We start from the raw sequence: 24,975 nt of genomic DNA, 5'->3' as shown, positions 1-24,975 counted from the left end.
TTTGTTTGGACCGGGTTGTTCAATCGGGTCGGCCCAGTATTAGATCCGGCCCAAACACAGTAGGATTTTACCGAACATAACTTGCATGGTAAATGACTACTCTTAATTGAAACATAAAAAAACCAAAAATCAATTAAAGCGAAAACGTTTCGATACAGATTAAATTTTATGTACATTTCATTATTTGAAACTCCTGTCTTAGCATTCCAATCACAAGCATCAGGCAACCTTCACCCATAGCCTATGGTAGTGAACATGAAGGAAGGAATCCTTGAAGTGCTTCTTGTTAGTGCAAAGGGAATTAAAAAGAAAAGCTATTTGGGTACTCTCTCTCCCTCCCTTCCTTTGTAATATCGGCATATATTAACGTGTGCATAGAATCTATATCTCAACTCTTTTGTGACTTTTATCAGGTAGACCAAACTATTATGTGGTCATACAATGTGGAGACCAAGCATTTAAAAGCAAAACTACATCAGGTTTATAGTGCGCCACTTACTTAAATTATTTATTATAATTTTCAGAACAATATAAGAAAAACCACCATGCATTATTTTCTATGATCCCATAGTAACGAAATTCGATAGTGCAGGGAAAGACAAGAAAGCTACTTGGAACGAGAAATTTATGTTCAAGTTTTCGGATTTCGATTGGCAAAATAGGAGTCACCTAAAGCTCAAAATCATGGACGAGAAAACACTGTCAGATGGGAATTTCATTGGAGAAACTATGTACAGTTTCCTTAAAAGAATCATTATCTATCGGCAATATTAACTGTCATTGTTCTCGCATTTTTATCTTAAATATTTGGACTTAATTAGACCGGCCTTTAGCCCATTTATCATTAGAGATAAGATTTTCATAAAAATAAATAAATAATTATAATTTTGGGAAAGATTTGTCATGAGATATGCCTTGCTACCAAACACGTACATCCTTGTTCTGTGTTTAGGCCATGCATTTTTAGCATGCTCATTACTTTATATATATACGTTTGGCATTTTTGCGCAGAGTTCATTTGGGAGGAATAATATCTGAAGGGAACGAAAAAGGATTCATGGAATTGAAAGCAACGCCATACAAAGTTGTGCTCGATGACACTTATGAGGGAGAAATCAAAATCGGCCTCAAATTCATCTCAAATGTAAGTAGAAAACTAGAAATATATCCCAAGTATGAAATTTATTGCACTTACCATATGGTCGTTCTTTTATTGGCAATTTTGTGACCTGATTTATAGCTTAAGCTATAACATTGATATTCATTTACTCACGTAATCTTGTAAGTTGCAGGTAGAAATGCAAACAAAAAGCAGAGATTTCATCAACGAGGAGAACCAACCACCATGGTCGATGTGTAAAAAAGTTTTCAGTTACTTGCGAATCCCGCAATGGAGGATTTTCCATTTCTACAAGAGATCCATTCCTTCTATGGCTATAAACAAACGAAACTAGGACAATCACCGATCTCAAATATTTTACAAGTTGCTTAAAACCTAGAGAGTAAGCCATGCTGATATTAAATTAACTAGATTGATGCACGCCAGTTGTGCGTTTTGCTTAAAGCTGGTCTTTTGTAAGATTTTGATTATCTACTAAAAAACAGTGGGTAAAATAGTCAAAACAAAATCATGCAAGACAAAAAACTACTAAGATATTTAGAGAGTCGCGGATTTTAAAGTAGTGTAGATACTAGATATGCGTGGACATATTACCATCCACTCCAGTTTTCAGTCATTGATTGAAGAAATGAAATTACACGCTCAGTTTCTGGCTTTACAGGATCTGTCACAGCAAATGATACAGAAACCATGCCATCCACAGCAACCAACACGCAAGTGCGAGCAAGCTGCTCACTATCTGACATATACTCCTGAACCTCAGGGTTCACTGGGATGTTGTGAGCCTTCATGAGTCTCTTCGTTCCCAACCAATACCGTTTTCTCACCAACCATGCCGCCCACCCCAGACCCTGGGTACACCTCTAAGTCTTTAACTACATTTACATGCCTATACTGCTGATGCAGCTTCTTAGCATGTGCCACTATAGCTTTTGCGACAGGATGCTTACTGTTTGCTTTGAAAATTAAAGAAAAATAAAAACAAATAAATGGTAATCCAAAACAACTATTCCCCTTTCCCTTACAAAGCAAGTAATGATAAGAGGAGTAGCTAGAAACAGAGGCTACCTCTACAATAGCAACCATGTCACAAAATTCTTGAATAGCCATGTCTGAAAACAGCATCGTACTAACTACCAAAGGCTTCTCTACTGTGTAAGAGTTCCAGTCTTCTCAAACACAACACATTTCACCTGAAGCCAGAGTGTTGAAATCCAATGAATCATCTTTCTATGCATTTAGTCAACAGAATGTGTTTAGAATCAAAGACAAAATAGAAGATATAAAAAGTTACATATAACAGTTTTGAATGTTTATTAACAGATATTAGATACAGTTTCTTGCCTTGTGTGCTTTTTCAAGAGCATTTCTACCCTTGATGAGAACGCCCTGCGAAGCACCTATTCATGTGGAAATCATGACAGCTGTTGGGGTAGCTGAACCCAATGCACATGGGTAGGCAACTACCAGCACTGAAATACCAAACTGCAGTGGCAGTTCAAATCCATCCATAGCTTTTGGAATCCAACGTTTAGAGTAAACACCGGCTTCTCCAAAAATGAGCCAGCCCAACCATGTCATGAGTGCTGGAGGCAACTATAAACATTGTCATGATAAATCAGTTAATGAAGTAGCAACTACAAACATTGAACCAAATTTACATATGAAAATAGTACACAAATGAACTAATTGCTGCTAATTTGACACGTCCATTAAGACAACAGAACTCTCGTGATTCATGAGAGTATAGTTTTGCCTGACAATGGATGCACGTACGCATCCTGCCTAAATGCATACGCTGAAGAGGAGGCGAGTCGGTAAAGTCTCTAGCACAGTTGTGAAATGATCGTTGCCTATTGGATAGTCGTTTCGACCGGTTTGATATACCAGATTGAACAACTGGGGGATCATCTGTGATGGTATAATTAAATGAGCTTGGAAAACCCAATATCAATAAATATATAGAACATACAGTAAAGACATAAAGAGGTAAAGAAAAACCTGCAAGAGTAGATAGGTACTGATCAGGGTCTTCATTCTCATGACCTTCCTCATATAGGTTCCAATCTCCGAAGTTACTTGAATTCAAATTTTGGAACCCGCAAACGGGAGTGGAGACTACTAATGTAAGAATGCAATAAGATCAAATCAATCGCAAAATTGACATGAATCATATTTGATGTGTAGACAAGAATACAAAGAGCCAACACACCTGTATTATTAAACATAACATTCATAGAACCTTGGCTAATATCCAAAACAGGAGTGTAAAGGTGACCTCCAATCCTAGATACTTCCGACTCCAAATGTCGTTGCAAAATGCTAAAAAGATGAGATGTATCTAAGTTTTCTGTAGTCGATTGTTTGTCTAAAAAAATAAAATAAATAAAACAATTATAATTAATTAAACAAAGACGAATAAATATGAATTCCATGGTGATGCAAAGAAGAAGAAATATGCAGTTATGTAGTAAGTGTAGATGGCTGACCAAGGCCAAGTGAAGAACTATGATGCAAAATAGAAGGAGGAATTGGATCTTGGCTAAATTCGTTATTGATGGAATCGGGGACACGCTGACTTGCAAGACATGGTAAGGTAAGTGTATGCGAGTAAGCTCAAGGAACTAACAAATAATTGTATAGAAAACAATAATATAACAGTACGTACATATATGAATGATCAGATGTTAGTGAGCTTGCACGCCCCGAAGACAATTGCGTATCGGTTTCAAAACGAAGAATGCATTGAAGAGTGGGATCTTTGCCAATTATATTGTCAATGGAAGGGGAGACATGCTGAGGTATATGAGTACTTGAATAAAAGCAGGGATCAAATAATTAAGTGTTTACACAAAAATTATATAACAGTATATACACCTAAATTAAGGGATGCTAGCAAGCTTGTATGCTCTGAAGTCAAATTTTCAGCACCTGAATTAAGGGATGCTAGCAAGCTTGTATTGTATGCTCTGAAGTCAAATTTTCAGCACCAGTCAAAGATGATCGACGTGCTCTAGCCCGATTCCTCACACGTTCCTGGAAGATGCAATTTGTTCATCACTCATATTTCGTAACGTTCCCTCTGCATTTCTGGTTGCTCCTCGGACATCATCTTGCGACACTCTCTATACCAATTCGCCGTTGTTCCAACTGAGTATTTCTGTCAGCGGCAATCTGTTCATCACTCATATTTAGTATGCGTTCTCTGTATCGCGAACGCCAATGTTCCCTCTGAATTTCTCGTTGCTCCTCGGACATCATCTGACGCTCTCTATACCAATTTCGTCGTACGAATTAGCAGCCATTGTATACATATATATTTCCAAATTTAACTGACGTGGGACAGTACTCCTCAAAATGAACAACCGGGTATAGCTTCAATTTAACAATCGGCACATTCACTGCAAATGAAAGATGTATTAACAAAATTAAAATTATTGGATGAAGCTTTCATCAGGTATGATATCGGCTAATTCACTGGAAAATGAAAGACGTATCAACAAATTAAATTAATTTAACACAAACCTACATACATGGATGGGGTGCATATCAAAGCGGCTTTAAATAGAGATGAAGCATCTGTCGAAATGGATTAGAGAAAGAAGTCCAACAATCCCAAGAAAACCACATCCAGTTGAACCAACGAAACAACTCCCTTCACTGTATGTTTTGCAAAACGTGGTTTTGTCTGGTCGATGCAGGTTTCAGGTTCGTATATTTATTAGTATATAGAGTCCTTTTAATTGTCAATGAAGTTAAATGAGACTAGGGAAGGAGATTAAGGGGTGGTTTGTTTTTTTAAAGCCTTTGAATGCTGAATGTTAAATGCTAAATAGCCCACTGCTGAACTCTGAAAAACATGTTTGTTTTCTGTCAGAATGACCTGACTTTGAATGCTGAATATAAATCTTTTGAACAATTTTACCCCTGTTATCAATTTTGAACACAAATTTATTGATGCTATAAACTTCACTCCACATAATTTTCAACATGATTCACCTTGGGTGCATGAGCTTGTGATCATGATCAAATAGATGTGATGGGATTGTTTTCTTGTTTTACTTTTACTTTGATTGTGTAAAATGAGGAAAACAAATGGGATTTTATAAGTTTGTTGTAACAGAATACCAAACAACACATTTACTTTTGTCTAGACTTTGTACCACCACATCAAATCTTTTAAAAGTTGGGTAATACACATCGTCCTCAACCTATTCCCAATCAGTTTCGATAACTAGCTCCTTCAAAAAAAAAATCCTCCTTTTCTTCTCTTCAATCTCTCCCTCTTCTCTCCATCGGCTATCAAAGAAGTTCTCTCTCTTATCTCTCTCACTCTCGAGTATGATTTGAAAATGAAAATATTGGATGGGTTTTTCCTGGATCGCAAGTTTGGAGGCTAGAGCATGAAGATGAGCAATGAAACAAAGGGTAAGACTGGTACTCACCACTTTCATCCACTTCAATTCAGCATTCAGGAGCAACTTTAGTGCGGAACGCTGAAATCCAATTTGGTTGTTGAACACTTAAACCATTTAGAAAAATAAACAACAATTTATGTTGCTGCTAAAACTTAAGTTTTAGATGTGCTAAATGTTGAAACTAAAAAAACCAAACAACCCCTAACTAAAATTGGGGAAGTTAAATGAGACTAGAGAAGGAGAATGAGAAACTAAAATCGGAGTCGGTGAATTCGTAAAATAAAATAGTCCAGAAAGTACAGGGGCAAAAATGTCATAAAAAGTGTCAAAGAGACGAAGAGATACATAAAAAAAAAAAACAATATTTCACTATTGCTTGACTGTAGATGAGGGGCGCAATTATTAAAGTATTTTAGATAAGTCCTGAATATCCTCATAGAGAGGAGGGCTCCGAGACCGTTGGATGTGTGATCCAACAGTCCGAAAATCAAAAACAAATTCACATTCTCTCTCTATAAGGATATCCTCATAGAGAGATATCCAACGGTCTCGGATTTTGTCCCTACGAGGATATCCACGGGGTAGACAAACTCGATAGATTATGCAACCTGCCAATAATCAACGTACTGTATTAGGATTGCACTGCTTTATGTGTTCCATTATAAATTTATATAATTAGTATACTGCAATGCAGTGAGGGCGTGAGCAGAGCCCCTACGTATGCTATGGTTATTCGACAAATTCACTCACCCAGTTCCAAATAAACAAGCACATCCTTCAAGGTGAATAACACCACCTCGCCGATTTACTTAAAATAACATAGAATAGCATTTTAAGGTAGAACCCCATTGAACTTTTAAGGAAAAAGAGTTAAAAGATTAGTTAAATGGACAATGAAGTTGATTAGGTTAAATTTAAGTGTATGATAGTTTTTGTTTCAACCTTATTGTACAACCACTAGCACCACTCTAGCTACTGGACACTTACAATACCCTAAGACAAAACTGTATTGAGATTTTCACACAGAAGAGGTATGTAATTTGAAGATTGGCCTATTGTGGGGAAAGTTTACAAAAAAAAATCCCAAAGTTAGGATTCGCACGGAAACAAATTAGGTTATTTTTTCTTATATCAAGTTCGAAGTTTAAAATGGGGACTGAAGTTCGAACCTTTAGCAAACAAATTTCTTGAGATTCAATCAATTGTGGATTCTAAACTACAATAAAACTAATAAGGAAAATTCAACAATTAATACAAAGTAAATTTAAGCAGGATTATAATTTAAATGAAAGAAAAGGGGAAAAAGAACTAACCCTCGTATTAATGGAACTAAAACTCAAGAAAGAGCCTTGATTGTGTCTTTACATCGCCACTTTCATTGCCTCCAATGCACACAATCTCGTTACCTGTTTCCCTTTCTTACGAAGCTTCAGAGTTTATTTTAGATTTTTGGCAGAGAGAACGAGAGAGTTAGAGGAGTTGAAGACTTGAGAGAGGAGAGAGGAGAGTTTTGGCAGAGAGAATAGAGGACAGACATACAGAAACCAACCTAACGACATTTTTGGCCACATACCTCTCTCTCGGCCCAGAACTTTCGCTCCGCCCACTTGACTAAATAACTGCTAAGCAGTGGGGCGTGAGCGGAGAGTGGAGAAGAGAGAAGGAGAGATGGGTTTGTGGGTGGGGAGAGAGAAGGAGGGGTTAGGGTTTGGTTGAGAGAGAGAGGGATAGGTGAGGACAGACAGACAAAAATCTATCAAACACTTTTTGTCCCAGGTACCCCCACCCCTCAAAAACGTTCACTTCGCTCACTTGATTAAGGATTTTTTATTTTTGTTTTTTTCTAATGAAGTATGACAGCCATCAAATATTTGAAAATCGATCGTTTACGTTATAAGCACAAAAAAAAAAAAAAACAAACAAACAAACATTACGTATGCTCCAATTATTTTGACCAGAATAAGATAAAATTCGGCTCATGTCCAAGATTTGATGAAATTCAGATTTCGTTACTAAACATTCCTACCAAGGAAAATTGAACAAACGAGACCCATAAAACTCCCATTTATTTAAATCCATGAAGCCCATTATAATAGCTGTCATTACTCATTACTTCATTAATAGCAATGACTACGGGTCAAAAGACAAAGCCCAATAATAATTTCGTTCCAAATCCACTCTAAATTTTAATTTCGAATTTAAAGAAAATTAAGCTGATGTCTCATCAATTTTTACTTATAATTTCAGCTCAAACACAAAATTTCATTAATAACTTCGACTCAAAAACAAATCAGGATGACATCATTTTATATGTAAATTTGTATTTATACAAATGATAATATAAAATTATATAGTTTTCTTTATCTATGTAAATTTATTATATAATATTTTACATAGAAAAATTTTAATTTACATTGTTGAATCCGTAATTAAATTTGAAAGTGAACTTGGGGCGAAAATATTTGGAAAATTGGGTTTTCAGCCCAATTGTTTGTTCTCTTGGATAAAAGTGTTAACAAAATGGCCACAAGTCCGGCTAGTCGAACTATTAAGGAAGAGTCTACCAGGGCTAAAGATAGACATTGTCCAGCAGCAATGGGCCCAAAAGAGTATCAAGACTATCTTTTTTTTTTTTTTCGATAGAAAGTATCAAGACTATCAACTTCCACTTTGTTCCATAACATTTTTGATAATATTTGTGGGAATATTTTCAGTTGTACATGTTAAAGTTTCTACTCTCTGTGATCCAAACAACTAATATTTGAACTTTGTTCCATAACATATTTTTTTCTCAAAGTCAATGAGAAGAAGGGGAGATACTGGGATGCACGTTTGATTCACGACCTAATAATGTTACGAACATATGTTTATATCACGTAGTAATACTACCAATTCTTTTTTGCAACTCCACATGACTCTCTAGCCACCTTCCGACCAAACTACCTACCATATTACCTGCATCCGGAGTTGGGTTACAACTTACAAGTTATTGCTTTTTTTTCATTTTATGAAAGTGCAACCTTTTCAGCTACATCAAATATTCCCACTTGCCAAGCACAGTACGTAGCAAAACTTACCAGCTTTAATTATAGTAAAGAATGGAATAGAAATAAATGGAAAATAATTTCAAATCATACAAGAATATTTCCCCTCCAAATAGTTGTCATCTTCCAACCACTTAACTTGGATTCTTGGAACAATTTTATGAAATGAAAAATGGCGTTACGTACAATTATTTGTGGTGGGTAAGTAACTAGTACTACATCCAGCACTCCAACATATGGTCAACTTACCAACAACATATAGTAATTTGGAAAAAAAATTGTATCAGATGCACAAAAGGTAAACAGGATTGAGTAGAATCAATAGAGCAATGAAATCCAATACCCCAACATCTACCATGAAAACACCTTATGGTATATTCCACAAAAAGCACCATAGTTGGATATGATCATCACTTTCTCTTTAACTGAGTACAAACCTATCATTCAAAATGGATATTATATCATATATAAACGCCTAAAATGTTACCAAAGTTTACCATATATCTTAAGCCAAGGGTTAAGAATAAATTAAAGGGAGGAGAAAATAAGTAACCCAAAAATCATCATCAAAACTTATGGTAAGTATATAGGTCGGAGGATATCATATTCTCCAAAGCAACTTCCGCAATGAGGTAAATTATCCAGCCCAGTATATATTAGAAGGATTTAGATATTAATATTTCCAGCTAAATGGGAAATATTATGTGTGGGACGCCCCAAGAACAATAACTGCAAAGATATATATAATATAAGCAGGCCTTAGTTGATCAAAGAGACAGTGAGACTTTTCAATAGGAGCAAAACTAAAAGTCTCAAAAACGGCCAAGCTGGAACTCTCCCTCGACATATACTGATATACTTCTTCTTTTTCTTCAAGTCCTTGGTGAATTATTATAGCCAAACTCCAAATGGGGTTGTCTCGGATTATCAGATACAAGAATCATGAGGCCATATTTCTGCATTATTATTATTGATGAAATGGAGTCGTTTAAAGAAGCTTTTGGGGGAATACGTTGTCATTAGACAAGAAATAGGAGGGAACAGTTTCAAAAGGACTTCAGCTATGTTTCAACTATTTGATTTTGAATCTGCACAGAAAGGTATTGTAAAGGTGTGATGTGTTATTCCTCTACAAACAGTCTCTGGGGACTGATATGAATAAATGGGTGAGACCGAGTTCGGCTTTTTGAGCTTAACTTTCGATATCTTTCTCTGAAATTTGGGCTCGAGTAGAATCAGTCTGGCGTAGTTCATAGGAGTGGTATTTATAGAGATTCGAGTGTATCCTCACCCTCCCGTGTAGAGGATATCACCAACGTGGGGTGTGGATCATGGGAGCATGTGAGAAATATCTACATAGGTCTATTGCTGTGATGATGAGGAGGTGATCCCGAGCAAGTAGCTTGCGGTCGTCCGATCGATGATCGGTCGGGGATTAGTGCAAGTACTCCGTCGGTCATGATTGCTTATGGATAGGGAGTATGTGTCAACGCCGATGTAGTTCGCGTGATGATGCGATCTCTTCTTGTGGCGTTGTTGGCTCGTGGATGCGACACGATATCACGCAGTCGGTGCCTTAGTTCCACTATGCTAAGCTAAAAGCGTCTTTTATAGAGAATATCACTCCCCTACACAGCCCCCTCTTAGTAGGTTGTGAAAACGACCTGCTGAGAGAGAACGGTGGCACGCGCGTACTATGTGATAGTTGGGGATCGGCCACGATCAGTGTAGAACAGCTAGTGCTAACCGCGTGAGTTGGTTAGTGTGATCGCAGGACGTCGCGTGCAAAGACGTGGGATCTGGCGATTCGCGACAAAGGGAACGTGGCGCCCCGTTTTTTCGGGATGTGAAAAGACAAGACAGTTACTTGGAAGTCGTGGGGGCTAGGGCTACGGTGTAATCATAATGCCTTGGAAATTGGAGGGGCGGTTGTTCAAAAATCTTACTTGCTTGACTGAGGCTTCATTTGGCTACTTCGTTTGGTAGAGAACTTCATTAGCGCATCAACCCTCAGGTTAGTTTTCTGCCATTTTTGAACCCGTTTCCCTTGTTTAGTGTTAAGCTTCTGTGCTAGAGTAGTTAGGGTGCTCTGTTAGATACCAGTAGCTAGGTTTGTTAAGTTTAGAGGAGAAGAATGTCGGATTCTGATGACACTCGTTCAGACGAAGTGCGTGAAGTTTCCCTTGGTTGGGAAGAGGAGGAGGAGACAGATGAATCATTTGGTAAATTTGGGTGAGGAAGATAGGGATGAGGTCGTGAGTGAAGAAGAATGCTTTCGCTCGACCGGGTTCGTGGTTTCGACGTTGGCACTTCAGGACGCGGTGAGAGGTCGGCTTCGAGCGAGCTGCCGCCTAGGGCTGTGGATAAACACGCCTTGAGGGCGTTTCCATATCTGAGGAAAAGATATGGTATAACCGTAGAAGGTCTGGAGATCCACGAGCCTGACCGAGGCGTCCTGGTCTTTAGCGATAGGTACGTCCCACCGCACCACGGGGTGATCGTCTGTGAGGGGCAGCTGAGGGCGCACATGACGATACCCTTTTCGAAGTTGGTTTGTCAATTTTTGAACCGCTGTGGCAAAGCGCCTGTGCAGTTCGTGGGTAACACCTGGCGGTTGTTAAAGGTGTTCGACCTGTTGAACGCCAGCGGTGAATACCAGATCGAAGTCGCTGATATTATTGAGCACTTCACTTTGAAGCGATCTAGGGCATACAATTTTAGCTTGCAAACCCGAGCTACTCTGTCGCCCGTTCTGGATGGAGTGAGTAACGAGTCTTGGGATAAAAGACCGTTCCTGCTAGTCGGTAACTACTGTGCGAGCGGGTTCAGTGTGGACAGGAAAACGTGTGATTTCACTGGTGGGTACCAGTACGCTTTCTTAGGTTTTTCGCTGATATCGATTGATTTTGTACTGATCGAACATTTGGTGTTTTGTCTTTTGTACAGATACCCGACCTGCACTGCAGACGAACCGAAGCGTGTCGAGAGAGATTTCGGTGACTTCGGGACGAGAAAATCGCCAAGTTGCCAGAGGTCGCCGAGTTCTTTAAGGGCGTGGAGGACTGTCGGAAGAGAGAAGAGAAGCTCGAAAAGTAGGGCTCGTGGTAAGGGGCGTCAAAAAGCGATGTTATGGAGAAGCGTGGAAGTGATTTGGTGACCAGGGAGGATAGAAACCGGGGCCGTACTGGGGTGAAGCGACCCCCGGGTGCTTTGGGGCCTCGGTCCGGTCGGGCATGGGTCGGGAGGATGCTCCCTTCGACGTTGAGGACGTTCCTTCCGATGTTCCGGAGTACCGACCTGCTAAGACTGCGAGGGTGGCCCAGATCGCACAGGGTGGTGAGGTGCGAATGGGAGGGAGGGCAGCTCGCAACCCGAGGTCGAGGCCGATGCCTGACTTCAGCGTTCTAGCTGAGGACGCCTCGGAGGTTGCCCCAGAGGTCATTCGACCCCGGGTGGTTGGAGATGCCTCGGGCAAGATGAAGGGGAAGGTTGGCTCCAGAGACGCTGGTAAGGGGCCGTCCAGTACTGGAAAGGACGAGCTGGAGCGCAACCTGATGTATGTGGAAGAAGTAACTGGGAAGAAGCGCTATGTGAAGAGGTCAGACTGCAGCTACAAGTCTGCACCCATAGCCGCTTGCTTGTTGGAAGGGATGACGCTTGATGGTGATAGGAAGGACCTTGACTCCAAGGAACTAGAGTCGAATCTGAGAGCGGTGGATAAGGCGATTTGCCTGGTAAGTGGTAGTGTTATTACTGCTTGTGCTATCCCTTATTGTACACTGTTGCTTATCGTGTGTTTGTGGTACTATGTGCGGGCTGCTGCAGATGGTTGCCGGGTATCAGAAATTGAAGACAACTGCCTTGTTTGCTGAGATGGAGAAGTCGGAGGTTGAGTCCTTGAGGCTCGAGATCTCCGATCTCCGAGCGATATCTCAATCGGAGAAGGTGGAATTTGGATCTGTTGAAAGGAATCGGGTTTGCCTCTGGAGAGGACGTCGGCTGTGAACGAGGCGGGCTGGGCTGAGACATGAGGTCGATGAGCTGAAGAAGAAGACTGTTGCTGCTAATACGCTCGCTGCACGTTGTAAAGCTACTGCAATGGAGGCGAAGGCGGCCTATCTTGCCATCCGTGCTGAAATAGAAGAACTGGAGGCGAGGTATGGCGACGCCGCCGGGGAGAGAGACTCAAGGACGAGGACGCAATAGATCGGCAGGTCGACTCGCTCGAGGTCGGTCGTGCTGGTTCTGGGTCGTTCTTGCTCCTGCTGGTGAAGTGGTTGCGGATCAACCTTCCGTCGTTGGCGGTCTGGGTGGGACGCGAAGCGAAATTGGCGTCCTCGGTGATCCGAGTTCCCCAAGTCTTTGGGCGACGCCCCCGGTTGAAGGCTTTGAAGATGTTGTTTGAAAGTTGAAGGTCTGGTTTTTGCATTTGTAAGCGGCCTCTGGCCTAAAACAATAGGGCTGTTTTCCCGGGGTTACGGGTTTTCGTCTTTTCTTTGTCCGTGGCTTATGATCGCGATGTTTTAACTGGGCTGGATTTTCTGGGTAGACCCAGCAGCTCTGCTTATCTGGCGACTGGTATCGGATCGTGGTCTTCAGGTTGCTAATTGTTTTATATTAATGCTATGTTGTTATCCGCTGTTTTTCGCTCTTGCATATTGTATGTGTGTTTGATTTGTATGCCCCTTGGGTTGGTCGACTTATCGATCTGAACGGTTGTCGCGTGTAGGCGGGTAAAAAGCGCCCTCTAGTACTTCGGTATTGAATGCTACCGGGCGCCCTGTGAGCAATGGTCACTTCCATTTCAGTGCGTGCTTCGCACGTGTGCGGAGATGAACAGTTTGCGAAATATGAAATGATGGTTGCCAGTTGGATTGGCGTTTGGCGTCTCGATGCCTTAATGAGCTGCCTCGGGAAGAGACGTTTCTTTTGTATAAATAGAAACTGTTCGGGGAGAGCGATGGCATTTGGATTTCCTGTTGCTGCTGTCTTCACTCCGCTTAACGTGTTTGCTTTTGGTGGTCATCTTCTCAGGTATGGTGGTTCTGTCTCTCTTTTGATCATTGTAAAGGTGTTATCTCTTCCTCATTGCCTCTGATTTGCTCTTTGTGCTTTAGCTGTTCATATGGCTCGTTGTTACGCTTTTGGTGTGGGAGGAAGCGCGTGGCGAGAGCTCTCCTCCTGATGATGGGAGATGGAATTTCATCCACATGTGCCACGGCGACCGTGGCAAGAGGAAGGCAGAGTAACGGGTCCAAGAAAGCTAAACGGCCCCGAGGAGGTCGGGCGAGCCCATCTGGAGGTGTGGTGATCGTCGCCCCATCGAGAGGGCGGCCTCCCTCGGGTTGCCGAACGGATGGACGACTGGAGCATGGGGGGGCCCGTCGCTAGTGGGAGTTCTCGCCTCACGTTAGGGGATGGGGAGCGAAGTTCTTCTACGCCGGGGAGGTCGGGGAAGAAGCGTCAGTAAAGCGTTCGATCGGCTTCCTTCCACTGCGCTATAGCGACCCGGTCTTCCGAGGGGCATCGTCTTTGGGCCGGGGGACAAAGCGGAGGTTGAGGCGAAGATATGGACACGCTCCCGGGACTATGGACATGGCGAAGCCGCTTTGAAGAAAGTATTTGTTTGTTAATTTCGGTCGTTCTCTCGATTGATGTTCATTGTACTTTCGTGTTTGCGGTTTCTTCTTTGGTTATGATAAGTGAAGAACGCCAGGCAGTAACTCCGCATCGATGTTGATGCCCGAAGTCGAAGTGGGATGTCTGCATACTTTCTCGATGCAGCGCATAAGAGGAATTTGGAAGCTATGTCGGCTAAGTGTCGTGCTGCTGGCTGACGAAAATGAAAAACTTGCTGCGTCTGTTGTTGACTTGCAAATGGAGATCACGGAGGTGACCGAGTACGCGAAGCAATGCCAGAGGGTTGCTCGTAAGGCTCAGAACGCGTATACCACTGCCTGTAGTGAGTACGCCAAGCTGGACGAGAAATATTGTCAGCTGAAGAAGGCGGATGGTGCTCAAGAGGCCGGTATGCGTGTTGTTCTGCGAGCTTCCAGATATGTTCCCTCAACCAGCGCTGTTCCTGAGGATAAACATGTGGTCGCACCGTGATGCTGATTTTGTTTATTGGTGAGGATACGCTTTTTGATTTGTCTGTTTTGATCGTGTGTTTTCTGTGCCCCTATGAGGGTTAAACATTAGAGCTGCATTTTCGGGCTTGCCCGAGCAGTTCGCTTCTTTTGATTTTTGGAGAACTGGTTTCCACTAAAGTGGCAGTTCGGTCCCTTTGGTATTTGCGATTCGGTAGCCGACCTGGATTTTCTGGGTAGACCCAGCAGGTCGGTGCTCTGGATCGGATTAATGCTGTATATGTTTTGGTTCTGGAATGTATTCTTGCTACATGTTGTGCTGCTATGATAATGTATGGGAATACGCTGTGTGAGCGTTTGATCGTTTAGGACGACAAGGGGGCTTTGCCCCTGTGAGTTCGTGGGCTATGGTGCTCACTGGGAGCGTTCTCGCTTAGTTGAGTCGAAAAAAGTGGATGCCCGCAGCTTAGGGAGACTCGGGGAGGCGATGAGCCTATGAGCTCCCCGAGCGCCCCGGCGCCGATGAGCGTGTTTAGCCCCCGAGGCGTTACTCGCCTCGAGAAGCGTTCTCGCTTAGTTGATTCGAAAAGTATATGCCCCCAACTTAGCGAGATTCGGAGAGGCGTTGAGCCTGTAAGCTCCTGAGAGCGTCCTGCGCGTATGAGCGCGTGTTTAGCCCCTGAGGGCGCTCTACGCCTCGAGGCGTTCTCGCTTAGTTGATTCGAAAAGTATATGCCCCCAACTTAGCGAGATCGGAGAGAGGCGTTGAGCCCGTAAGCTCCCCGAGAGCGCCCCGCCAGATATGGCGTGTTTAGCCCCCGAGGGCTGCGCTCCCCGAGCCGTTTCGCTTTAGTTGATCCTAGAAGTATAGGTCCTCAACTTAGCGAGACTCGGAGAGGCGTTGAGCCTGTAAGCTCGAGAGCCCTGGCGGCGTATGGCGTGTTTAGCCCCCGAGGGCGCTCGCTCCCCGAGCCGTTCTCGCTTAGTTGATCCTAGAAGTATAGGTCCTCAACTTAGCGAGACTTCGGAGAGGCGTTGAGCCCTGTAAGCTCTCGAGGCGTCGCCCCGCGTATATGGCGTGTTTAGCCCCCGAGGGCGTTTCGCGCCCCCGGAGAGCGTTCTCGCTTAGTTGATCCTAGAAGTATAGGTCCTCAACTTAGCGAGACTCGAGAGGCGTTGAGCCCGTAAGCCCCGAGAGCCCCCCCGCGTATGGCGTGTTTAGCCCCTGAGGGCGTTCTGCTCCTGAGAGCGTTCTCGCTTAGTTGATTCGAAAAGTATAGGTCCTCAACTTAGCGAGACTCGAGAGGCGCTGAGCTGTAAGCTCCCCGAGAGGCGCCCCGCCAGATGATGGCGTGTTTAGCCCCCGAGGGTATGTCGCGGGAGGCGTGATTTGGAGATGTGAGTAGGTCCGCCCTTTATGATACCATCTTGACTTTCTTTCATTTGAACTTTGTTGTGCCTGGGAACAGGAATTACAATGCGTAATACAACTATTGGAAAAATTGCTTTTAACAAGTATGTGTTCCATGGTCGTGGCAAAGATCTTTCCTTCTTGGGTTTTAATCCAACGGCGCCGCTGCCAACGACATCGTTCCACGCATGTAAGGGCCTTCCCATGTTGGTGCTAGCTTAGCATCATCTTGAGTTTTCTTCAACACGAGATCGCCTGGTTGAAAAGATCGTGGATGTACTCGTTTGTTGTAAGATCTTTTGAGGACTGTTGGTGGTCGCTACTCGGATGGTCGCTAGGTCGCCCCTCCTCGAGGAGGTCGATCTCGAGCTAGAACCGAAGTTATTAAGGCCTGCTTCGGACAAGTTCAGATCGGGTTGTCGGATTGTCACTTCGGTGGGTATGACGGCTTTCGCCCATAGCATAGGGAGAATGGTGACTCGCCGGTGCTTGAGCGAGCTGTAGTGCGATGAGCCCAGAGTATGTTCTCCAGCTGATTGGGCCACTGGCTTTTGTTCTTTTCAATTTTCTTTTTCAAATTCTCCAGAATGGCCTTATTGCTGGCCTCTGCTTGTCCATTGCTTTGAGCGTACTGTGGTGTAGAGAATGCATGAACGATCTTCCATTTGGCCAGAAACTCTTTGACTGTTTTGCCCTTGAACTGGGAGCCATTATCCATCACCAGTGTATGTGGTAGGCCAAACCGGGTGATGAGATGAGTCCAAATGAAATTTCTGACATGTGATTCTTTGACGTGCGCTAACGGAATTGCTTCAACCCACTTAGTGAAGTAGTCCGTGGCAGCTAGGACAAAGCGGAAGTTTGCTCTTTCCGAGGGATGAATGGTCCCATAATGTCCATGCCCCACATGTGGAACGCCAAGGACTCGCAATGTTAATCGGGCCATGAGCCTGGTTGCATGATGTTGTGACCAAATGTTTGGCATTTGATACATTTGAGGACATACGCTTTAGCATGGATCCGCATAATGAGGCCGAAGTACCCTTGGGAGATCGCTTTGTGGGCTAGTGACCGACCAAGATGGTTGCCGATTCTCCTTCGCGGAATTTTCAAAGAAAAATTAGCCGGCCTTTGCTCGGGTCGATACATCTCGGATGAGGTCCGCTGCGGATTTGGCGGAATAACTTGTCGTTCACCAAACAATAGCTACGTGCTTGGTGTGGAACCTTCTTGGCCTTGGTGCGCTCCTCTGGGAGTGTGCCGTGCTGGATGTACTGTATAATAGGCTGCATCCATGAGTGACTCGTCTGATCTTCAGAGAGTGGGACCAGGTCGCTAATTGTCAAGACTTGGTCCGCTTGGTAAGCAGGTCGGTCGACTACTTCGATAATCAGTTGTCGAGGGACACAGTTCGGTGTCTGGGTAGCTAGATATGCCAAGCTATCTGCGTGACGGTTCTCGTCACGCAAAAAATGGTGTATCGACGCTCTGCTAAATGACGGAAGCAAATTGTTAACAACTTTGAAGGTATTTAGAGAGGTTACCTTCACCTGGTAGTGTACTCTTTTTGCAACCCGGGCGAACCACCGATTCTGCGAGTCACTAAAGATTTGGATCTCCTTTACTCCCAAATTTGGATCGCCGCTACAAGATTCCCATTATTAGTGCCCGTGACTCGCTTCGTTGTTTGACGCTATAAGTCTATCCGAACTGCCTTCTCTACCATAGCTCCCTCGGGGGAGACTAGGACGATTCCCATACCACTGCCTCCAGGGTTGCTGGAACCATCGACGTAGAGGGACCAGACTGTTTGCGTGCTCCCTTTCTTGGGTGCGACCTCTGTTTCAGCCTCCCAATTAGGGTCGTCAACTGGGAAATCTGCTAGGAAGTCTGCAACGACCTGACCCTTCCGTGATATGCGCGGGACGAAGTCCATATGGTGTTCGCCCAGCTCTTCTGCCCATATTGCCATCCTGGTAGTCTTGTTGTCTTTGTGAAGAATCCTCTTCAAAAGGGAGATCGCCAAAAGACTTTGATTGGATGAGCCCGAAATACGGGTCCGAATTTTCTTGCCGAGTATAACAAAGCAAGGACCGCTTCTTTCTATATAAGAGTAGTTCTTCTACCGGATGAGTGTCTTGCTTGTGAAGTAGATCGGCCTTTCGAATTGGTTCGCCCTTGAACAGACCGAACCGATGGCTTAAATCGATACCGCCCGGATAGAGCCCCGGAGTTTCTCCGGTCGGTTGGTTTCGGGCGAGGACGGAGGTGGTGTCATGGAGGTACTCTTTTGAGGGTGGCTTAATGCTTGGTGGCATTGATCGTTCCATGAGAATTGCTTTCGCCTTTTTTGAGTATTTGTAAGAATGGTCGGCACTTGTCCGATGCTCGGATATGAATCGGGTTGAGTGCGTGACCATACCCGACAACTTTTTGTATCCGTTTTTTGTTTGAGTGGTCGGGCATGTCGATGAACCGAATTTGGTCTGGATTTGCTTCTATACCTCGCCATGGAGACCCGATATCCGAAATTTTTCCGGAGGACGCACAAAAAGACACTTCTCTCGGGTTCGGGCCATTCCGGTTCGTCAGAATCCGGAGAACGCTTTGCTCGAGGTGGGTGAGGTGGTCGGTCGCTTTTTGCTTTTTGACAACCATGTCGCCAATGTAGACCTCCATGGTATCCCCTAACATGTCCCGGAACATGTTAGTTACTAGTCACCGATAGGTCGCCCGCGTTCTTTAGTCCGAATGGGAGTACGCCAAAATAAAGAAGTTCCTTGTTCGGGTGATGAATGATGTCTTCCCGATCTTCTTCGACTAGTGGTATCTCGATTGTACCCGCTATACGCCGCCCATGAATGATAAAATTTCGCGCCCACAAGTCCGGGTCGACTAGCCGGGTCGATTCTTGGTAGGGGAAGTCGTCTTTTGGAGTTTCTTGATTGACGTTGGTGAAGTCGACGACAAACGGACGGTGCCATATTTTTTTCGGACCGCCACTATGTTGGCGATCCATTCTGGTAGTCGACCTTGCGGATGAAACCGACTTTTTGAGCTTATCTACCTCGCCGTTGATTGCTTTTTGAAAGCGTAGTGACAATCGCCTAGGACGTTGTCGAACCGGTTTGGCACCGTGGTTGACGTTTAACCGGTGGCATGCGACACTAGGGTCTATACCGTGCACATCAATATACGACCATTTAACACATCTTTATTCATGGACGTAAAGTTTACAAGTTGAGCCTTAAGTGTGGGGTCTAGGTTGGCTCCCACATAGACGAAGTTTAGGGTCGCCTTCGGTTCCGAGGTTCACTTGTCGCTTGTCTTGAGCTCCTTTGGCCTGGAGCCGCTCGGCGCGCTTCGGGCGAAATGTTCGCGTGCCTCAGATCTTGGTGTGTTGGTTGGAGCCGTGAGTCGAGTCGAGGAACTGGGACGCCCGGCTGTGGTTACGATAAACAGGGTCGAAGGATCGGCCGTCGTTGGCGCGGACAACAGAACCGGGTAGTTCCCCGACATTTTGCCGGTTGGGGGAGGTGGTGGTGGTAGCACGAGGTCGTGCTTGTTCGCGGATGTCGCCTAATGGGGCGATCTCGGGATTTGAACCGCCGATATGCCTAGTGCTTTGGTAGTGGTTGAGATCGGGCCGGTGGATCGAAAACTCTTTGCCGGAGCTCCCCCGCGCATCGCTTTTTGTTAAGGGCGCTTAGCCTCACCCGCCCACTAAATCCTTGGCCATAGTATAGTTGGTAGGTTCGCTGGTCGACGGAGATGGGAGGTTCCTCGCCTTGGTTTGCGGCAATGATTTGGTTACAATGATGGGCTTCGAGCTGGTTGCTTCGAAGTTCCATCATTCCCCTTGGGCCGGGAAAACGGATGACCTGATGCAGCGTGGATGGTACGGCCTGCATCTGATGTATCCAACGCCGTCCTAGAATGGCGTTGTAGGACGACTTGGTATCTAGGACGCTGAAGCGCGTGTTGAAGCTGACTTTGTCTTCCCGGGATCCCACTGAGACTGGGAGGATGATGTCTCCTATTGGGTCGGCTCGAGCCGTTGAATCGAAGAGGGTGCAATGGGGTCTATGAAGACCGACTTTGGTAAGTTCATCTCCGGATCGCGGTGATAGAACAAAAATATCGACGAAGCTACCGTGGTCGATCAAAAACCGCTTGACGGTCCAAATCATCGATTTTGACGTGGACCACGAAAGTGCATCGTTATGCGAGGAGGCGCATCTTTGTTGAGGTCGACCTCGGAGAAGGTGATATCTCCCCGCTTCTTCTTCCGAATCATGGCATGGTCGCGCTTCAGTGAAGAGAAATTGTATACTTCATGAAGGGCTCCGGACGCCGCCTTTCGCTTCCCGCGGAACTTGAGACGGAATCGCCTTGGAGAGTGATCATGTGGATGGTTCTCATGCGGCTCGCGACGCCTTGACGGGTCGACGGCGATCCGGATAGGCGCTGCTCGGGAGCGCCCCTACCTGTGAGGGCGAATCGGAGACCTCGAGCCCCTTCTTGGTGGGGACTCGCTTCAATCTTGCGGGCCATGAGTTTGTGGCGCAGTCGCCGCCGGGGATGTTAGTGTATCGTTTGATGTGCCCAACCTTCACCGTGTCTTGCAAGTAATGCTTGAGCCCCCGCCAGACGCCGGTCTCATGGCAATTTGGCGCGCCGATGAAAAGCGCCAGGGTTGATCCGGCGATCCATTTGGTCGTCAGATCTCGGGCGGTAGAATGCAAAGACGCTTTGATCTTTTCTAGTATGTGACTAGGAGATCCGTGAGCACGGCGAATTCGATCATTTCTTGGTTTGGGTCGGAGGGTTGCCTTTGTTGTCGCGGGTCGCTTCCTAGATGATGATGCGACCTTGAAACTTCTTCCTCTTCGCCGCCGCTTCTTCGCTTCCTTTTTCGCTTTTAACAAAGCCTCTTGCAGCTTTGATGTATTTATCCACTCGCTGCGATACATTTCGCCAACGGTCGGGTTGGTCTTTTAAGAGCGACCCAGTGAGGCCGGTGTTCATGGAGCGGCGGTTTGGAAAGCCATCGCGCAAATGATTCCTTGAGGCCGCTTTCCATGTCCAAGAGCTCGCTTTTGAACCCGCTTTAAGGAGTCAGAGGTTTCTCCCCGCCAGAGTGAAGTGATGGAAGAGTGAATTGAGATCACCCTTCTTGCGCTCACAGGCACGATCGGGTTCGCGAAACGTCGGTGAGCCGCTGAAGCTTCGATGGAGTCGGGCTCGAGGGAGAAAACCAACCGAGTGGGCCGTCCCTTTAGTTTGGCCGGAAAGAGTCTGCAGAATGAGATGGTCGAACTCGGGCTACCAGAGCGCGAGGCTTTGAGCATATCGCGGCTATATGCCGCCGCCCGGCAGTAACGACCGCCATACTGCTGGAAAACGTGGTCGACAAAGTCCGGAGGCGAGACCTTTGTGAAGGACTTCGGCAAATGAATGGAGAGGCGCCGATAGGTTTTCGATTTTCTCGCACTATTTGAGTGGAATCTTTCTTGACCGCATTCTTTGTCGAGCCTTTGATTTAGCTCGGTGATTTGTCGACCGACGTTGATAACGCGTCGTCGGCCGCCAGCTAGTAGGGCTTCAGGTATCTACTTGTGCACGAAGGTGACGCTTTGCCCGAAGTTGTGCAATTTGTTCGTTCATGGTTCCTAGCTGGCCGGCCAAAGAGTTGAATTGAGCTTCGAGGCTTGCCATGCTTCGTGGGCTTGAGAATCTTTCTGGTTTGGTTTTTTGCTAATGATTAGTGTAAAGGTGGTTTGGCTTCTCAAGTAATCGAGACCACAGACGGCGCCAATGTAAAGGTGTGATGTGTTATTCCTCTACAAACAGTCACTGGGGACTGATATGAATAAATGGGTGAGACCGAAGTTCGCTTTTTGGAGCTTAATCGCCCACGATCTTGCTCGGGGCCGGGCTCGAGTAGAATCAGTCCGGGCGAAGTTCATAGGAGTGGTATTTATAGAGATTCGGAGTGTATCCTCACTCCTCCACGTAGAGGATATCACCAACGGGGTGTGGATCATGGGAGCATGTGAGAAATATCTACATAGGTCCGCTGTGTGATGATGAGGAGGATACCGAGCAAGTAGCTTGCGGTCGGATCGATCGACAAATGATTAGTGCAAGTACTCCGTCAGTCATGATTGCTTATGGATAGGGAGTATGTGTCACTGCCTGATGTAGTTCGCGTGATGATGCGATCTGTCTTGTGGCGCGTTGTTGGCTCGTGGATGCGACCTGATATCACAGGTCGGTGCCTTAGTTCCACTATGCTAAGCGCGTGCTGTATAGAGAATATCACTCCCCTACAGGTATGTCAAGAAAAGGGGACCATTTCTTTAAGTCTGCTTCTAATATGAATTATTTTTTGCTTTTGCTTTTTCCTCTTTCAACTAGTAGCAAACTTTTAATGTGTTTGTCCGTTGAAGTGCTTTGCAAAAGCTTGCAGTTTGAACGTACACCTCTAATAGTTTAAGCACAATTCCAATGCTTAAACATACTGAAGTATGTTTCTTGGTAATTTTCAGATTGACTGAACGTCCTCAAAGCCTCTGTGATTGGTCACCTTCTCATCGTAACTAACATACATAAGCTTCAGATGGAGAAGTTTTGTCACCCTTCTTCATCTCCTGGGGAGCAGACTGACCAATCTAATGTAGATACTAGTGGGTACTCCACTTTGAGTGGAGATGATTCGTTTGCATACTGCCGTACAAGCTCGGAGATATCAACTTTTTCTGAACCTACAGATGACAACAGCTGTGCTGATGGAAACTCCCCTTTGCGCTGGTCAATTTCCAAGTCAGTGGCACGTAGTCATGCAATCCTTACGAGAATAGAAATGAAGCAGCACATTGATGCTGTAAAGAATAACTCCCATGATCACGACGCAGTCGATCCAGGTCAGTTCATTTAGTGTAGGCTATCTTATTTAGAAGAAAATGATATCCCTCATGTAATTATTTGCGTATTACTTTAGACAGCCTGAATAGATTTTCTTTCAGATTTTGACATGATGAGGGAAAGATTTTCGAAGCTGTTGTTGGGTGAAGACATGTCTGGAAGTGGGAAAGGCGTCTGCACAGCAGTTGCAGTTTCAAATGCTATAACAAACCTCTATGGTGCGGATTTTATTCTAATACTACGAAATTTTTTATAAGTGTCCTTATTGCCTCTTACTTCTCAGTCCTATCAATTGTTTCTACAGCTACTGCTTTTGGTCAGAATTTGAGGTTAGAACCTCTACCACCAGAAAAGATATCGATGTGGAGGAAAGAGATGGATTGTCTTCTATCTGTATGTGACTACATTGTTGAATTTGTCCCTGCATCACAAAATCTTCCGGACAGAGCTGTTGAGGTATTGCATAAACAGGTACCCCTTTTACAGGTTTTGTTCTTCTTTTGTTCTGATGCAATTGACCATTTAACTCAGGTGATGACAGCCAGACCCAGAACAGATATTTACATGAACCTTCCTGCACTGCAGCAGCTGGATACCATGCTACTAGTAAGAAAAACCTCTTTCGCAGCATTGTTTTCCAAAAATATTGATACACTATTTGGTGGTTTCTGAACTGAAAAATGTCAACGTGTAAATTGTATTGAAATGAACAGAACTCGTTTTCAACAGGAGATATTAGATACCTTCCGTGACACAGAATTCTGGTACGCAGAACAGGGGAGCTTGCCAACAAATACAACTAAATCTGGGTCATTTCGTAAGGTTATCAATCGGAACGAGGACAAATGGTGGTTGCCAGTACCATGTGTTCCTACGCGTGGCATCTCTGAGAAGTCAAGGAAACAACTGAAGCACAAACGTGACTGCGCAAATCAAATTCATAAAGCAGCCATGGCCATAAATAATGGCATTCTTGCAGATATGAAAGTTCCAGATAACTACATGGAAGCTCTACCTAAGGTATGAAAAAATTCTTCCAACAAAACTTTTTAACACAAAAGAAACAAGACTGTTTTCTTTCTTTTAGGATCAAAACAGGTTCTCACAGAAAATGAACACCTAAAACTGATTCTTTAAAAACTGTCCTCCTTTAGAGTGGAAGAGCCTGCGTGGGCGATTCTATCTATCGTTACATGACGACTACAGACAAGTTCTCCCCAAATCATCTTCTTAATTGCCTTAACATAACATCTGAACATGAGGCACTTGAGATAGCAGACAGAGTTGAGGCTTCAATGTACACATGGAGACGTAAAGCATGCATAAATAACACGAAATACTCATGGAACATGATCAAGGACATGATGGCTGATGGTGACAAGAATGACAAGAATTACATACTTGCTTCCAGAGCAGAGAGTCTGTTGTTATCACTAAAACAGAGGTACCCTGAATTATCACAGACAACCTTGGACGCTAGCAAGATCCAGGAAAACAAGGTACATACTATCATGTGCACATGTATGCACTAATATGTTAAAACACAAATTGGTCTAACAGAAATCAATTCTTACAGGATGTCGGGCAAGCGATCCTAGAGAGCTACTCAAGAGTGTTAGAAGGCTTAGCATTCAACATTGTTGCTTGGATTGAGGATGTACTCTATGTCGATAATACAACGAGACACCAAGATAAATGAAGTTACTGAATGAGTTCAACATTATGGTTGACATGTGGGACACACAATTCTCATCTCCCATTAATATATGTTGTTCCAGCGTAATTTTGTAACACGCAAAATCAAATTGAGTAGAACAAAACCAATATAATGAAACAACAATGTAGATTATTGTTTTTTTTTTCCGATTATAGATTATTGGTAATCAATGTATGCTTGCAGAGTTGCAGGGTAGTATGTTTGTTAACTAATGTTACACTAATGCTAGCAATCGGTGAACCAGATGGG

At 44.4% G+C, this 24,975-nt stretch overlaps 3 protein-coding genes and 1 long non-coding RNA gene across 11 annotated transcripts; 3 read left to right on the top strand and 1 right to left on the bottom strand.

Moving 5' to 3' along the window:
- Positions 1–255: 255 nt before the first annotated feature.
- On the top strand, positions 256–1,460 carry LOC147513553 (Calcium-dependent lipid-binding (CaLB domain) family protein). The gene is made up of 5 exons (XM_086596643.1): positions 256–322; positions 414–479; positions 593–731; positions 1,012–1,144; positions 1,293–1,460. Exons 1-5 carry the CDS (start codon positions 256–258, stop codon positions 1,452–1,454), a joined length of 567 nt encoding a protein of 188 aa, XP_086452769.1. The 3' UTR covers positions 1,455–1,460.
- Positions 1,461–1,501: 41 nt separating this feature from the next.
- On the bottom strand, positions 1,502–7,263 carry LOC147513552 (uncharacterized). 7 transcript variants are annotated; one of them, XR_015215506.1, is made up of 7 exons: positions 6,852–7,263; positions 4,052–4,521; positions 3,333–3,488; positions 3,122–3,241; positions 2,465–3,031; positions 2,189–2,313; positions 1,502–2,076 (listed from the first exon to the last, which is right to left on the bottom strand). It is a non-coding gene; the product is annotated as an uncharacterized LOC147513552 (long non-coding RNA). The 7 variants fall into 7 exon arrangements; XR_015215507.1 differs by lacking the exon at positions 6,852–7,263 and adding an exon at positions 4,646–5,743; XR_015215509.1 differs by lacking the exon at positions 6,852–7,263 and adding an exon at positions 4,654–5,743 and having other exon boundaries at positions 1,502–2,069.
- Positions 7,264–9,543: 2,280 nt separating this feature from the next.
- On the top strand, positions 9,544–24,938 carry ROPGEF3 (RHO guanyl-nucleotide exchange factor 3). Of its 2 annotated transcripts, XM_086596642.1 has the most exons (8): positions 9,544–9,682; positions 22,634–23,008; positions 23,111–23,227; positions 23,314–23,465; positions 23,541–23,615; positions 23,739–24,029; positions 24,164–24,508; positions 24,586–24,938. In XM_086596642.1, exons 2-8 carry the CDS (start codon positions 22,705–22,707, stop codon positions 24,706–24,708), a joined length of 1,407 nt encoding a protein of 468 aa, XP_086452768.1. In that variant the 5' UTR covers positions 9,544–9,682; positions 22,634–22,704; the 3' UTR covers positions 24,709–24,938. The 2 variants fall into 2 exon arrangements, with proteins under 2 accessions (XP_086452768.1, XP_086452767.1); XM_086596641.1 differs by having other exon boundaries at positions 23,314–23,615.
- LOC147513551 (uncharacterized) lies at positions 11,814–12,587 on the top strand. Its single transcript, XM_086598929.1, has 2 exons — positions 11,814–12,316; positions 12,408–12,587. The coding sequence occupies exons 1-2, from the start codon at positions 11,816–11,818 to the stop codon at positions 12,585–12,587; spliced, it is 681 nt and encodes a 226-aa protein (XP_086455055.1). The 5' UTR covers positions 11,814–11,815.
- Positions 24,939–24,975: the final 37 nt, after the last annotated feature.

The sequence above is a fragment of the Coptis chinensis genome, chromosome 3, assembly GCF_015680905.1.
Source record: "Coptis chinensis isolate HL-2020 chromosome 3, ASM1568090v1, whole genome shotgun sequence".
In the NCBI taxonomy this organism is placed as follows: Eukaryota; Viridiplantae; Streptophyta; class Magnoliopsida; order Ranunculales; family Ranunculaceae; genus Coptis; species Coptis chinensis.
This window is presented reverse-complemented; position numbering and strand designations above follow the sequence as displayed.